Here is a 16,689-nt window from a genome sequence, read left to right as displayed (position 1 = left end):
GGACCTGCGCGGAGCCACCCGGAAGGAGCTGTGCGTCTGCTCGGAAGCCCTGGACTGGGCTTGGATCCCCCAGCTCCCCACGACCTTGTCAGGAGAAGGGGGGGTGGCCGGTTGGGTGCTGGGTCACCACAAAGCCTGCTGTGGTGCACCAGGCCAGCTGTGTGTGTGGGGGGGGGAGGCTCCTGGGGGAAGCGGTGCCCGGGGCAGGACGGGGGTCAGAACCAGACCGCACTGTTGGAAACACTGCAGCTGCCTGTTCTCACTACCCAGGTCACCAGTGGGCAGGGGCTCCCTGCACCCCTCTGTATTTATGCCCCGGGAAGGCAGCCCAGAGAGCCAAGGTGGCAGGGCCCCCGTGTCCCTCAGGCTGGCTTGAGTACCCAGCCTTGCAACCCCTGTTTCCAGGGAGAGGAACTAAACCTTTTATTCTTGTGATTTCCCAGGTTCAGGGAGGGGAGCCTCTGGAGTAGAGCTGGAATGTGAACGTGGTGCAGCATCCAGAACATCCTAAGTGTTGACCCGCACGGAAGCTTCATCTTGGTTGAGCCTTTAAAGCGCCCGCATGGAGTGGGTAAAGGTGGGTGGCTTGTTGAAATCAAACAACGGGCTTCTGCCAATAGGGAAATAAATGTAAACCCAAGGCAGCTCTAAGCCCAGGACACCTAAGCCCCACGCAGGGGACGGTGACCCTGACCTTGAGGAGGGTGCCTGGCACTGACCCTGCAGGAGGACTTTCCTCCCCCGGGTGTGGCTCTGTACGTCACCTGTGGGAGATCTGTATGCACCCGGTGGGCACCCTGGTGGCCAGGGCACGGGCTGGGGCGGCTCTGCGGAGGGTCCAGGCTCTGGCGGCCTGGAACGTGGGGCCCGCGGGTGCCACGCTCTCCTGGGAGGTCCTGGGGCAGGCGGTGGGCACAGCGCGGGATGTGCCCCCGAGTTCGTGGACAGAGCAGGCAGGCTTCGCCAGGAAGGGGGCAGGCTGGCTCAGGAAGGAGCAGGTGGCTTGGGGGGGACAGGAAATCAGAGGAAGGAGAAACCCCTCTGCCTGGCAGAGGGCTGGTGACCGGCAGCGGCCCCAAGACCCAGACAGGTTCCTCTTCTCAGAGGGGCCCCAGTGAGGCTGGGGGGCTCCAGTGTGGTGCGCTTTGCCTGTGTCTTTGAGACCAGTGCCCTGGCCCCCAGGACAGCATCAAAGGCCCTCAGGTAAGAGATGCTCTCAGGAGGCTGCAGGAAATACCATGGCCAAAGCGAGGTGGCGCAGGAGGGCGGCTCCGCAGGATGTGCAAACAGCGCCACTGGTGGAGAAGACCAGGGGAGATGGCTGGGACCCGTGCTATGACCCCGGTGAGAATGTGCGGGCTGCAGGCTGGGCTCCGAACCCGAGTGCGGCTGCCACAGGCAGGATTCCCGGCCAGGATCCGGGACCCGCAGCTCAGTCACCCACACCTGCGCGGCCACGGAACCTGCAGCCCAGAACATTGTTCCTTCTCCACGAAAGCTTTCTGCTTTGGTGCAGGGTCACCGACGCGGTGGATGTACAGAGGACAAAATGAGACGTCTGTGCTGCTTGGAAAACGTGAGGGCTGATTCCAAAGCTGAGGTAATTTCGATAGGAAATGAATTCCCCCAAATGCAAAGCTGGCCCGAGCAGCACCCTGCTGGCGTCCTGCTCATTATGGCGCCACGAGCCCTTTGTGCGACTTTGTGGCTCTCACAGCCCCCCAGGCCCATGGTGAGGCCCGTGGTGAGGCACGAGGAAGTTACTACCACAAATGGGGCTCTGGGGGTGCACAGCCGAGCAGTAATACGAGGGAGAATTCGCAGGTAGCATCATCTGCTTACCGTGAAGGAATCAGTATTAGAGGGGAGACTGCAGGGGAGAGGCTGGGCTTCTCCCTGCCAGCTGGCCCTCGGTCCCCAGCGCAAGAGCACATTCCCCCAGCACACAACCCCAGCACACACTCCTGGTGCATGAGACATGCTCCCAGCACACGAGCACAGGCCTCCAACATGCGAGCACACACCCCCAGCACACAACCCCAGCACACACTCGGAGCGCACAAGCACAGGACCCCAGCACATGCCCCCAGCACACGAGCACAGGCCTCCAGCATGTGAGCACATGCTCCCAGCACATAAGCCCAGCACACGCTCCCAGCGCATGAGCACAGGCTTCCAGCATGTGAACACACACCCCCAGCACACAACCCCAGCACACACTCTGAGCGCATGAGCACAGGCCCCCAGCACATGCCCCCAGCACATGAGCACAGGCCTCCAGCATGCAAGCACACGCTCCCAGCACACAACCCCAGCACACACTCCGAGCGCACGAGCACATGCGTCCAGCACACGAGCACATGCCCCTAGCACACAACCCCAGCACACGCTCCCAGCGCACGAGCACACGCTCCCAGCACCCCAGTGCACACTCCCAGCACACGCCCCAGGCCTCAGCTCCAGTGAGTTCTGAGGTTGGTCCCAACAGGTGTGAGTTGAAGTCTGCCTGTGGGTTCCAAATCAGTTGTTGAGATTTCTGCCCGCACCCGCGAGGCTGTGACGGTGGCATCTGTGCCCTCCCCTTGGAGTCCTATAGAGCTGTCCCCGTCGGTCACTGTGCCCGGTGGCCAGCCTAGGGAGGCCCCTCTGCCTTCCAGATGGTCTCCATTTCTCCTTGTGTTTGAAACTACCATTTGAGATTAAATCCTTTACGTAAATGTACTGCTCTTGCAAAAAAGTCTCTGCGCCCCTGCCTGATCATCCTTTCTGCTGTCCAGGCCAGGTAGTCCGGCCCATCGTGGGATGGCCCACAAACGCTGACAGCGGTAGCAGGGTCTCAGTGTGACATGTGGGACGTCACCGGTCAGTATTTTAGCCTCTGTTTGCCCTCCCAGGACATAGACACTTCTTACTCCACTGGCTTATAAAGATTGAGGAAGTGTAATCATTTACAAACAAAACAAAGTCTAAGCTAATTAAAACATTTATTTTGAGGGGCACCTGGGTGGCTCAGTCAGATTAGTGTCTGACTTTTTATCTCAGTTCAGGTCATGATCTCACAGTTCATGAGATCAAGCCCCACGTTGGGCTTTGTGCTGACAGCTTGGAGCCTGCTTGGGATTCTCTCTCTCCCTCTCTCTCTGCCCCTCCGCCCTTGTGCTCCCTCTCTCTCACTCAAAATAAATATTTTTAAAAAACATTTATTTTGATATTTAAGTCATATTTTGAGACTTTCTAGTAGGTCTTCAAAAATTCTAAAGACACTGGGGTGCCTGGGTGGCTCAGTCAGTTAAGCGTTTGACTTTGGCTCAGGTCATGATCTCACGGTCTGTGGGTTTGAGCCCCACGTCAGGCTGTGTGCCGACAGCTCGGAGCCTGGAGCCTGCTTGGGATTCTGTCTCCTCCTCTCTCTGCCCCACCCCTGCTCATGCTCTGTCTCTCTCTGTTTCTCAATAATAAATAAACGTTAAAAAATTAAAAGATAAAATTCTAAAGATACTAAAACTATCTGAGATTCTCAAGAGGATCTGTTCATCCTTCATGATGTCAAAACCCTTTCTCTCTCTTTGAATCTCGTAAAAACCAAGTGAATAAGAACATTGATGTGGATTTTTTTCAAATTATGATTTTGTGCAAGGAGTTTTAAAGGCTAATATACTCTTCATAAGCAATGCACCAAGGAATCCGTATTTCTTATTAAAGTTTAAACAAATAAATTAGGGGGCACCTGGGTGGTTCGGTAGGTTAAGCGTCTGAGTCTCAGTTTTGGCCCAGGTCATGATCTCAGTTTGTGAGTTCGAGCCCCACATCAGGCTCTATGCTGGAAGCATAGAATCTGCTTGAGATTTCTCTCCCACCTCTCTCTGTCCCTCCCTGGATTTCTCTTTCTAAAAAAAAAAAAATAAATAAACATTAAAAAACAATAAATTAGGACAGCGCCTGTCAGTGGGCCCTGAGGGTGCCAGGCACAGCAGCACTGTGGTTTCCGGATGTTGTGATTTCTAGTGTTTTGCTGATGGGTCTGCAAAGAAAATGCTGTAAGGAGATACGATAGGTCGCCTCCAGTAATGTGCTGTGGGGCCTTAAGTGTAAATTTCTCTGGACGTTGAGCAGCAAGTATTTACTCCAGATTGGCTGGTTTTAGCCATGACACCTGTCCACTAACTATGGGGTTGGTGTCTTCAGTGTCTGAGAAATTCTTCATCTGGTTAATAGTTGACAGGTTCTCGGATTAGGACAAGTGAATGCATCTCGGTGATAAGTTAGACATTTGCTATTTCAATGTTCCTGAATTATTCTAATGAGTCCTGAAATCATAAAAATGTACAAAATGTACAAAGGTGAGTATTTTCCCTAGGGGAATTAATATATTAAGTTTTAGGGGTGCCTGGGTGGCTCAGTAGGTTAAGCGTCCGACTTTGGCTCAGGTCATGATCTTGGGTTCGTGAGTTTGAGCCCTGCGTCAGGCTCTGTGCTGACAGCTCAGGGCCTGGAGTTTGCTTTGGATCCTTTGTCTCCTTCTTTCTCTGCCCCGTCCCGCCTCACGCTCTCTCTCTCTCTCTCGAAAATAAACATTAAAAAAAAATGCTAGTGGTATCCCCTTAATGCAGGAAAGAAATTGAGAAAGTATATGTTCTCAAGACTTTCCCATGAAAGAGGGTGTTGTTAAGCTAGGATAGGACCAGGTGATGTGCACGGTTGTGTTCACGTGGGCACAGGTGAGTGGGTTTGCCGTTACATCTTTGAGCTTCAAGCCAGGCAAGTGTACTCATCAGCTGCCAGGGGTAGCGTGGCCCCAGGTTCGGGCCACCTGAGACAGGTGTGAAAAACCGGACAACCAACAACAGGCACTGGAGGCCCCGGGGCCCCAGAATCACTGGAGGCATTTACTTCCTGTTGTGTTTCCTAGAGTCTGGTGTTGGCCACTTGCGTTTGGTTGGTGATTGTGACCGACACCCGCTCAGCGTGTGATACACTTGCTGTGTGGTGCTTGTGGTGCGCAAGGCCGGGAAAAGCCCCAAATTTAGAATTGCACACGGTGGAACCCTAGGCCTGACCTGGTTCCTCCCAGGGGCTTGGGGAGGCCCGTGAGGTGGCAACCCCAGAACCGAGCATCCCCAACCTTAGGGCTCTATCCTTTCCGCCCTAATTGGGACAGAATCCCAGGATCTGGGGCTTGGAGTCAGGTTTTGTGGGTCCGAGGCCAGTCCTCAGACAAGGAACTGGAGGGGGGAGCAGTGGCCATTGGGCAGTGTGGGGGCAAACGGCCCCAGAGGAGGAAGGGGCAGCGCTGGGACCCGAGTGGGTGGGGAGCCGGATGCGCAAAATCAGCCCGCAGCCCATCCCGGCCTAGCTGGGTGTGAGCGGAGGGCGCAGGGGCCTGAGGGCGCGGGATGAGTGCAGGTGCAGGCAGGACAGTGCGAGGGCAGCTGGCGATCCCGCGATCGGTGAATGCAGGCGCTGCCCCCCATTTCTGGGAGGACACCCCACCTTCAGCCCAGACACACACTCAGGTTGAGAGGTTCACCCTGCAGCTTCTGTCCCCAGAGATTTAAGCCCAACTGCTGCTTTTTTTATTAATAAAGAAACCAAACCAGACATTTTTTCTTCTTTATTGCAAGCAGATTCAAGTCTCCTGCTTAGATAATCTGCAGAAAAGTCCAATATAATTAATATTATCAAGTCATACTTTATCTACAGAAATAAAAGTTAAAAACAGTAGCATACAAAATAAAGTTTACAGAAATGTAAGATTTGGTTTAATCACAATTTAATTTTTCAAAGCAGGTTAACATTACTATCTGGAGGCTGATCGGCCATCTTAAATGCACCTACTATATTCAATAATTTAAAAATAAATTCCAGTATTTATGATGATGACAACTATAGATACCGTTCATGTTAAATGCATTTTGAAGGTTCTCTTTTACTACGTTACATAATGAATGGACATTTTAAATGGCAATGCAGACACGTCATAATTTTAAGTCAGAGACAATATATGCATATTAAAATTCTGTATATTTTCATAAGGTAAAAAATAAAGCTATATAAACTGATCTTTAGATTTTTTCTGCAAAAGTAGAATCACCCTTTAATAATACTTCCAACACATCTCCATTAAAGCTTTGTTTCTAGACAATATCAGAATGATTCTCATTCCCGCTCACCCACCCGCTAGCTTAAAAAAAAATTGCATTTGCCAACTGACATTTTTCCTGTTTTTAAATGGGAAACTTCCAAAAGAAATAGAGAAGGCAAGACACTGAACAACGAAACGTGACATGCAGCTGTTAAATAAATAATGTGATTTTCAAGGTGAAGTAAAGCTGTTGCATTAGGTTTCACCAGTCAGTGCAAAACAAATGCACTTAGTGGTTTTAAAAAAAAAAAAGGCGGAGAACTCCCTTAGGCTGCACTCAACGTTTGGTTGATGTGCAACTATTCGAGACTAATGAGAACAGCATGTGGGAGACATTTTTGTAGTTAAAGCTGCAAAATCTCACCAGGCCAAAGGACAATTCTATCAACCTGTACCTGCAGAAGCATTTCCAGCCTCCTTCCTAGGCTCAGGAACCGCCCCCCCCCCCCCCCCCCCCCCGGCTTCTGTGCTCTGCGTTCACCCTATGGAGTCAAATGCACAGGCTGGTCTGGGAGAAGAGGGTGTGTTTCCCCAGCTGCCCAAGGCAGGGTGCCAGCCAGAGCCCAGGGATGCCCGGGTCACAGAGGAGCCTCTCTGCCACCGTCCTGAGGGCACAGCTGCAGGCAGGTGTCAGTGGCGGGTCGGGGGGGGGGGACCCCGAACAGGAGACGCTTATCAGGCCAGAGCACCGCAGCGTTGTCCGTCCACGCTTGCCTCCGGCGTCCAGCCAGGGCACAAGGCTCGAGGTCTAAGGAGCCTGGCCTTGCCGGAGCTCCTGGCAGGGTCCCCTTAGGAGGGAGGCAGGATGCACAGGGCCCAGGGAGTGTGTACGTGTGTGCACTGTGTGTGTGCGTGCATGCTGAGACACGTGCACGCCTGTGGCCCTGAGTAGATTTGGAGTTGAAAGCAGGAGAGAGACGGTGACTGGGTCAGGACCACCCGTGCTTTATTGGTGACCTGTTCTTAGGGGATGGTGTGCGGGTCCAGAACCAGATGCTGGGACCAGTGTGGGAAATTATGAATTAATTCATTAACATGTGCAGTCCTGAACAAGGTTTTCAAAACTAAGAAAAATGCTAAAAGTTGACATGTCTTGCTTTAAGGTCAGTTTAAGGCCAGTAATTTATTAACTACTGTTGGTGAAAGATCGCACGGAGTCCCACGTGCGGCCTTTCAGCGGGTTCTTCCTTACCTCTGAGGCTCTGTCTCCTGCCCCTGTTTCCAATGATCAGGCACAGTCACTTAATATTTCCCAAACAATTTTGTAAAAGACATTTTGGAGCATGTAAGGGGTTAGGGACTTTCATAAGGAGACTTGCATCATCAGAGGTAAACGGTGACTGTCTCAATACAGGTGGAAAGAAGATACTGAACCATCCCTCGAGAAACTTCTATCTTAAGGCCGAAGGATGGAAATCGAAAACAAAACAAAGAGCAGATGACAATCACAATCAACTGTGAAGAAAAAGCAAGCAAAACATTGTGCTCTAAATATGCCTTCAACTAATCACTGCCACCGGAAACACCAAAAACAAACAGGTGTAGAGAATAAAATCAAATCTGAAAATTCACATTCATTGGGTATTGAGACATTCAGCCAAAACTCTCACCAGAATTTAAATGTAAAGTGGCCAAAAGTTCACCAACTTAAAAAATAAAAGCTTTAAAAACATACTTTAAAAATTAGGTGCGGTATGTTAACAAATAAATGAATAAAAGAGATAGAAACAGCTATGAAAATACTTCAGTGCAAAGGCAATTTTAAGATTTCTAAAAAAATACATTACAAAGAATTTGTTAACTAAACATACAGAGAATCTGTCCCCCTACAGGTGTGGGGGGGACATTTATACCCATAGTAGGTTCTTAAAAACGGCTGTAAAAATGCACACACCACCGTTCACAAGGTCCGGCGCGGACCTGACGGCCGGGGCCAGAGGGCGTGACCGAGGCATTACCGGAAGGCGTAGCCAGGGAGGGAGGGGGGGGCGTGGCGAGGGCAGAGGGCGTGACCAGGGACAGCGGTGCAGGGAGGGCGTGAGAGGTCAGAGCGGAGAGGGAGTGGGGAGGGCGGAGCGGAGGGCGTGGCGAGGACCCTCATGGCGGAGACCCTCTCTTACTCTTTGTTCTGTCTCCTGGTCTTTGGTATGGTGTTTCCACTTCACTTGAACTTATCCCAACCACTGTGTGTACGCATTGAATTAACCCCCTAGTTCAAATAAATATTTTATAGGCGAAACATTATACAATCAAATTATGAAACCTGAACTTCCAAAAACACCTGAAATCCCGCATCTCCGAAGTAGACGCCGGGCTCACTCACCGACGTCCCCGGTTCCACAGCACGGGATCCGCAGTGGGCAAGGTGCCTGCTTGTACTTCAGCTTCTGGGTGATGCTTTTCTTAAAAGGCATCAGTTTCAACATGTGAACTTGAATCTCAGACTGAAATCTCAGTTTCCTTCCGGACCATTAAGGCTATGTCAAAGAGGTTATTTCTAGAAACAATTACTGGTGCAGAGAAGTGCCAGGGACGGTCAGCACACCAGCCTTCTGATGGCTCTGCCACCCCAACTAATGCCCTTGGCAGCACAGACGACAACAAAGCAGGCATCTAACAGAAAACACAATGTTTGGTCAAGGTCTCGAGTGTGGGCAGCAGTCTGGGATGGCAATATTGCTTTTCGGGGTTCAGAGGCCGACTCACCATCAGACCAGTGTGGGCCAGAAATGGATCTTGGAAGATGGACGCGGCCCCCGGAGGGCACCTCTGGGTGAGGATATGGAGGGGTCTGACCGTCACAGCCCGCGGTCTGCCCCTGGAACAAGTGGGGGAGACTTCTCCCAACAAGAGAACATGGGGAGGCTCTATTCTTGGGGGCGTGAGGATAACTATCTCAGAGCTTGTACTGGGAAGGCTCACACGGACGGTATTACTCATTCTTCACACGCGATACTCTGTTTTCTCCATGGGGCAGCCAGCAGACAGGAAAGACTCAAAGACACCCTGCAACACACGGGGGATGCTAGCACCCCCTCGAAGAAACAAACTCCACACCAGACAGGACCCTGAAGGCCAGCCCCACCGTGTGGTGGGTTTGGACAGAAGCAGGGCACAGGCCACGACGCTGACAGGCCGTGGGAACACGTGGCTCAAGGGGCTGGTCCAGCCAGTTCTAGAAGCATGAGGACCAGAGGGTTGTGGACAAGGAGGCACAGAGGCAAGGCCAGCCCGTCCCATGGTGAGGACAGGCCCCCCGTGCTCAGCACGGCCGGTGGGGTGGCCACTTGCGCTCCATGTCCACGGTGCACGTCCACACAGGTGTCCTTCTCCGGAGGTGTCTGAGGCTGGAGGCCCCATGCAGTGGGGACACAGCAGGCCCTGGGGCCCTTCTTCCCAACACAACTGAATGCCTGTCGGAGGCAGTGTGAGGCCACCAGAGCCAGGAGAGGTGACGTGCTGGCCACAAGCTCCAGACAAGTCCCGCTGCCCTGGTCCCTCCTTTAGGGTGGGGAGAGGCTCACACGTGTGGCTCTCAGAGGTCTGGACTGATGGCCTGTCCGCCAGTGGTCCCCTCATGGGGCACAGGGACAGAATGGCTGTGCAGGAGACTGGAGAGGGGAGGCCACGATAGTGGCTCCTGTTTTGCGTGTGGGCCTGGCCACGTGGCCCAGGGGCTGGAGCTCCGCCGACAGGCCAGGAGGGTGAGTTCCGGGAGGCGGCTCTGGCCATGCACGCGTGTGCTCTGTTGGAGAACAGGACAGACAGTGTCAGTCCCAGGACCCCCCACAGGAACCCCACCCAACCTGCACTGATGCTGCCTGTGGGGGCTCCCGTTCCAGATGCGGTGGGGGAGTGGGCACATGTGACCCATCTGAACTAGGGCACCAAGCCAGCGTGGTGACCATATTCTGGCTACAAATGGCTCCCCGGCTTGGCTCCACCGTCTGGCAAAGATGATGCATGTCAACATGCAAAGCCTCTTCCAGAGGCTGGAGGGACTGAGACTGGGGTCCACGGTCACCTCCACGCACGCAAACACAGTCTGTGCAGATTCTGACAGCTCACGGGACCCTGTGGCCTGGCCTAGACATCCTGAGGTTTACTGGGCAGTGGGGAGTGGGGGAGCAGTCAAGGAGAAATCGGTCTTAAAGGAAAACCGTCCCCAGGCAGATGTGCCTGTCACACTTCAAAAACCTAACTCAGAGTGCTCTTTGTGCCGTGGCTGCAAGTCTGTGCCTCTCAGGGGCAGATGTGTCTCCACGCGTCAGCCTGTGGACAGCAGAAGGCCTGCGCCAGACATCTGTCTGGGCCAGCGTTCAATGCAAATCATGCAACATTCCTCTTTTTTGTCAAAATACACTCTTTCCTGATAGACCTTTCAGGTGAAGCTGTTTCCACAACGAAGTCCGCGGAACAGGCTTTGTTCTGGCAAAATGAACCCTGAACACATTGGGGGAGTAGCAGCTCATAAACACACGTGGGACAACACGGGCCACGGCACACGTGTGTGCGGGCACAGTGCACGGCCGTGTGTGGCCCGGCCACTCTCAGGCACGTCACTTACCTGGGATAGAAACACACACGTGTGCCTAAAAAGCAGGGTTTTTTTTTTCACCATGAACCCCTGTTATCAAAAATGGCACAGCACAGCAAAACTTTGGAGGAAGAACAAACCGTCTGGAAGGACCACAGCACACCCGGGAGGCCCGCCGGGCGGCGTGGCGGACACTGTTACCTATCCTTGGCTAGTGGCGCCTCGGCCGCGGTAAGAGGTCCTTCAGAAGTGGCCGGTCCGTGTTGGGCGCGGCAGCGACCGATGCTTTGAGTTTCGTGCTCTGCTGCAAGGCGAGGAAACATACTGAGAGGGGCTGCGCCCGGCCCCAGAAGTGCCTCCCGTCCGTGAGCACAGTCTGGCCTTGTGGCCGACGTGGGGTTTGCTCTGCCAGTGGGCACCGCTGGACCGGGCCCCTCTGTGCCCAAAGGGCATGTGGTTGGCCGCGGAAGTCTGTGCGGGCGGGGGCCGTGGGGCGGGCACGGGCTCTCGACATGGGCACCGTCGGGGAAGGAGCGGGTCTTCTTGATGGCACCCTTCACCAGATGGAGCCCGAGGGCCGGGGCGGCCGAGGGCCCGTGGGGGAGCCCCGGCTAGAGGACCCAGACTGGCTGCACTCGCTCCAAAGGGGAGGTACCACACCCTGGTCCCCTGCCCCTTGGCCCCAACTCCAGGAGCGCAGAAGTCCCGGCCTGAGGCTAGACCCCCGAAGGGTTCCGGAGTCACAGCACTGCAGGTCGACGGGGCCAGGCCTCCCGGCGCCGGATTTCTAGTTAAACCGTATTAGTTTCTCAGTGGTTGGGAGAAGAGAATCGTTAAGAGGTGGACAGGTACAGGGTCTGAGACGTGAGTACGGGAAGTTCAAGGTCTTCTGGGGAGAGAGGTGCAGTCGCTGCCCTTTGCACAGGTGGGATTGTATAGAGAATACAGCTAAATGCAGACAGAAATACACATATATGGGTCACATCGGTCTACACTGGAAACCTGGCCCCTGTGAGGTTTTTCTTTGTATCAGAACAGATGGGAGGAAACAACTGTCCATTTGAAGTGAGGACCGGTCTAGGCTCTGTTCCTCCAAAGTTTTGCAGGCATCGGGTGGCTTCCCAGAAGCACAGACATATCCACCCGTGTGTGTGTGCCAGGCACTCCGTGGTGTGGCTACACCCGCGGGCCGCCCCGTGTGGCCGAGTACACTGCAGGGAGCCCAGTACCAACCTTCTCCAGCGGCTAGAGGCAGGCTTCCAAGATGGAGTCTTAACAAACCGCCTCCGTAGTGAAAGTATAGATTTTTAGCCCAGAGTTGACAGGATTTAATCAATTTCACAAGCACATCCTGTGACTTAAGGTGTTCCTAATAATTGCATTCTAGATGTTTTTAAGTAAGTTGGTTGACAGTGAGATGAAATTAGGTAATTCATTCTAGCAAATTCTGATGGCACTTTAACAGAAAAATTTTGATTGCTGATAATTACTAAAATTTAAAAAAATGTACCATTCTGTGAATTAAAAAAGTGTTTCAACTGTATAGAATCAAACATTGTTAAAGGTATTTTCCTACGAATAAGCTGCCTTGGGAGACAGTGATGCAAGCATCACTAACTTTGAGGCATACGTCAACGTGGTATTCAGCTACATGAATAAACTGCTGAAAGACAGACTGAAAGCCATCTCTGGACAACACTTTGTGCCTAAAATCTTGGCTCTGCAACAGGCTGTGACCCTGGGTGCCTGCCACAGAAAACTTCTGTGTAAGCAGCGAAATAAGCCACTACCGCCGTTTACAGCAAAGTAGAGGGCTTTGTCTAAAAATACTCAGATTTTAAAAAATAAGCTAAAAGGCAATTTGGAGAAACACTTGACCCAACACACAGTCCACAGTCTGAGTGGCTCAGCCCGAGTCTGGTCTTTTCTGCAATGCTCTGTGGGTCCTGAGCATACTCTAACGTGGTGGCCTCAGTTTCCCTGTACACAGAATAGGTCCACAGAGGGGTTGTGAGTGAGGAGGCCTTGCCCTCCATCCGCCACGGGCTGAGGAGAGACCGGTGGTGTTGAGGTGACTTTGCCCACCTGGGCTCCTGTGACTTGGGAGCCAGTCCCACCCGGTGGCCAGTGTAAGGTGGTGCAGCCCTATGCCCGCAGGAAGGATGTGGCCGCACCTTGGCAGGGGACCTGGTACTTCAAATGGACACCCAGAGAGACACACAGGTGAGTTCCTGGCATGGAGAGAACACAGCCCTCTCTGCATCTCAAGACACAGGTCACCCCAGGGCTTCCCGCCATGGGACCGGACACTCCCCAGAGGGGGTGTGCGCACGGCTCTCAGGAAGGTCAGCCCTCTGCTTCCTGCGACTGTAACCCCACCATGCCGAATGACAGAAAAGCATCACCTTGTTCCGTTAGAAACTCAGACTGCTGGAGGTCTGAGAGAGCATAAAGACGGTGGACTGCTCGACAGAAAGGCACTGATTCTCAGTCTGCAGTCCCACAGGGGCCGGGGGGCCGTGCGCAGCGAGACAGGGTGGGGGTGGTTATTGAGGCAGACAGGTTGGAGACAAAGGGCAAGAGGAAGGGAAAAGAGAAACAAGTTAAGGCGGTTGAGCCCGGTTAATCGGCCACCTCCAAGCAAACCACAAGCATTCCCTTGCCCAGACCAGACCCAGCCGGGCAGAGGCCTCCCTTTCCCACTGCCCTGCCATCCTCACAGTTAAGGGCAGCCACGCCACGGAGCTCAGGGTGAAGTCGTTCACAAACACCCACTCACTCCTGAGTGCTGCCAGTGCTGAGTCGATAAACACCCACAAAGGAGGGAATCACCAGGAGCCGGGGCGCTGGGCTCAACGTCTTAAATTGGCGCAAGACTTCTTTCTAAGAAAGCTCGCCGACCCCACCGGGGCCGGGGCCTGGGCCTGAAGTGTGCGAATCAGCCTCCTACCTGCACATCCCCCCACCTTCACCTGCACAACCACCTGTGCTCAGCAGGGAAGACGTGAGCCCTGCAGGAACCGCCCTGCCTGGGCTTCTGCACAACCAGCAGGATCTCCCTTCTCCTCACAGGGGCTCTGCACCTCCAGAGGCAAAATCAGGTGGGGGGATGGGGGGGGGTACCCTCCCTAAGGTCACAGGGTGGGGGGATGGGGGCGTGCCCTCCCTGAGATCACAGGGGTAGGGGGATGCTTCCTGAGCAGGCCACAGTGGTTTTGAGAAGCTCTGAGTGACATGTGCTGATGGGGCATTCTGCATACGTCACTTCTTTCCTGAACCCACAATTCAGCCTGTTGGCCTCAATTTGAGGTTGGGGAAAATAAGTGAGCCTAGAAATCACCAGAACTTCCCAATATAAATGCTCAAGTTTTGGGCCACATTCACTATCCCTAAAACTAATGCAGTTTTACCACCAAAGTAACGATTAATTAAAAAAACTTTTTTAGATTTCTGCAAAAGAATTTGTCATTTGTGTTGGCTTAATCCTTCTCTCTCGACCATTTTCTATTTCAGCGGAGTAGCTGTTTGGATCTAAACATGGGTAGTCTTGAATCTCATCTACCTCAATGTTTTAAAATCCTATATGGAGGCCTGCTTGGGATTCTCTCTCTCTCTCCCTCTCTCTCTCTCTCCCTCTGCCCCTCCCCTGCTTACTCTCTCTTGAAATAAATAAATAAACTAAAAAAAAAAATCCTATATGGTGTCATGAAATTCAGTAGTAATACTTGGACCTATCACATTTCCAAACACAACCTTTCCTGCTGTCCTTACAGGGATCACAGTGCCTGTTTCGGGCTGGACACTGGGGACCACGCCCCGCCCCGCCCCGCCCTGCCCCGCCCTGCGCCGTCCCTCCCCCTGTGAGCAGTCAGTACCTGGACTTTCTCTGTGGCGCTGGGCCACAGCTGCCTGCACAGGACTTTCTTGAGAACGTCGGGAAGGAGGCTGACGGTGATGAGCAGGATGATGACCAGCCAGGCAGGGCCGCTGGACAACATCTGGATGAACACAAAGTACATCCTTTGATAACTGAGGAAGGGCCTGCAGCGCCAAGGACACGAGAAAAAGGACAGATTGGCAGGTCAGAGGTCATCGGGAGGATGCCGAAACCGCAGCCTGTTTGCTCTGCTGGCATGAAGAGCCCACCTGTTCAGGGAGCTCTTACTGTTGTCACCGATACTCATCGGCCCAGACCCCTGGCCTGTGTGCTGACTACTCAGAAGCAGTGGCTGCAGGGCCTTAAGGAACAGGGGAGGAGGGAGGAATTCTAGGGAGTCATCCCACAGCCAGAGGAGAGCCCTGCAGCGGTCAGGACCGGAAAAAAGATTTTAAAAAATTAAAATAGGTGGTTTTTCTGTTTTGCTTTGTTTTTGTATCTTAGAATCATAACCTGAGCAAAGGCTATTAACACGCAGAAGGTGGGGCACCTGGGTGGCTCGGTCAGTTGAGCATCTGACTTTGGCTCAGGTCACGATCTCGCGGTTAGTGAGTTCGAGCCCCATGTTGGGCTCTGTGCTGACAGCTCAGAGCCTGGAGCCTGTTTGGATTCTGTGTCTCCCTCTTTCTCTGCCCCTCCCCTATTCATGCTCTGTCTCTCTCTCAGAAATAAACATTAAAAAAAAAATCTTTAACCATGCAGAAGGCAAGTGTGGGTTCTGGTCAGCAGAGCCAGCTAAGTACCCAAGGCTCATCCTGTGAACAAATTGGCATCTTTTCTACAAAAACAGCATGAAATGGCCTCGTTCCCAGGCAAATCCAGAATTCAGAGAAAACATCTACATTGGGCTCCATGAGAGAAGCCAGAAGAAACCCACAGTTAACGTTCTGGCGGTGACCCTGACTTAGTTCCACCATTCTTACGCCCACTGCCTGTGAGCAGGGCAGACATACTCTCAGGGTCAAACGTGGACCAGCACAGACCGTGAGCTGGGGGCAGGCGGGCTGGAAACCACCAGAAGCCCATCCAGCTCAGCACTTGCGGGTCCCCAAGAACATGCAGTGCACAGATCTGGCCACTAGAGGCCAGCAACGCTCCCAGGGGCGGGGGTGAGAGGGAGCATTGTCCCCCAGGGGCCGCCTGCATCATCCAGAGCTGTGTTCAAAGCCAACACGAGGAGGGGAGAGGATGGCCCTTTGAAGGCACTCCCAGGTCACGGCCCTCTGTACCTCCCTGTCCCACGCATGTTCAGGAAATGTTCTTGCTTACAGGGAGGTGGGGGGCACACAGGAGAGTTATAGAAAATACAGCATGTGCTGTGACGGGATCAGGGACAGAGGCTTAGGTGACCGTGTGGGACTGCCCCGCCTGTGTGCTGGTTCAAGGGAAGCATCAAGGAGGACGATGACCCACAGGGTTTTGAAGGATCAGTAGGAGCTCACCCAGTAGGCTAGTTGGAAAGGACATTCTGGGCAGAAGGGACAGCATGACACAGGTGTGCCCCTGAAAGCACCAGGGCAGATGCCCGCCCCATCAGGATGCACCATGCCAGCATCACAACTTGCCGGCTTCCCTGCAGGTTGACTGTCCTGCTCATGTTTAATTCACAGGCTTGTTTTCAGCACGGCAGCCACAGCGGTCTTCCTGTAAGAGCACGGGGCCCCAGGCCAGCCCCGCCGGCTCACCCGAGACACTGGCCGTCACTGCTGGCACGGGGGATGCCGAACGAGCCAGGCCTGTCAGCCTGGGCCCTGTTCCAGGAAGCACCGAACATGTGGGACCCATGATGAGGAGGGTGACCTCCTCCCAGGTTCCCGTTTCAGTAGCGACTTCTTCAGAGAAGACAGGCCAGGCCTGCCGTCTGGACCAGGTTCCCTGCCAAGCACCCCGGTCTCGCTCATCCCGGCCCGATCGGGAAGCACTCCTTGCGTCTCCTCACGGAGAGCAAGGGCCAGAGAAGGGGGGAGCACTCGGCCTCGCTCCCCCTGCTGTCCTGGGCCCCAGCGCTGTGACTTGCCACAGGAACGTCGTGTAGAAAATGCATCAGAGCCCTGGAAGGGAGCATGCGCAGCA

The 16,689-nt window shown here is 53.6% G+C and overlaps 1 protein-coding gene across 2 annotated transcripts in view; it reads right to left on the bottom strand.

Moving 5' to 3' along the window:
- Window positions 1-5,598: 5,598 nt before the first annotated feature.
- ATP11A (ATPase phospholipid transporting 11A) overlaps window positions 5,599-16,689 on the bottom strand; it is a 121,178-nt gene continuing 110,087 nt past the window's right edge. The window contains exons 28-30 of one of the 2 annotated variants that reach the window (XM_043583101.1): window positions 14,555-14,720; window positions 13,085-13,171; window positions 9,780-9,887 (exon numbers count right to left, since the gene is read on the bottom strand). In XM_043583101.1, the coding sequence (XP_043439036.1) occupies window positions 13,094-13,171; window positions 14,555-14,720 (244 nt within the window). In that variant the 3' untranslated portion in view covers window positions 9,780-9,887; window positions 13,085-13,093. Of the gene's footprint in view, window positions 9,888-13,084; window positions 13,172-14,554; window positions 14,721-16,689 lie in introns of both variants that reach the window. The other variant, XM_043583092.1, reaches the window with a different exon arrangement.

This window comes from Prionailurus bengalensis, chromosome A1 (assembly GCF_016509475.1).
Source record: "Prionailurus bengalensis isolate Pbe53 chromosome A1, Fcat_Pben_1.1_paternal_pri, whole genome shotgun sequence".
NCBI lineage: Eukaryota > Metazoa > Chordata > Mammalia > Carnivora > Felidae > Prionailurus > Prionailurus bengalensis.
The sequence above is the reverse complement of the archived record's forward strand: the minus strand, read 5'-3'. Positions and strand labels throughout refer to the sequence as shown.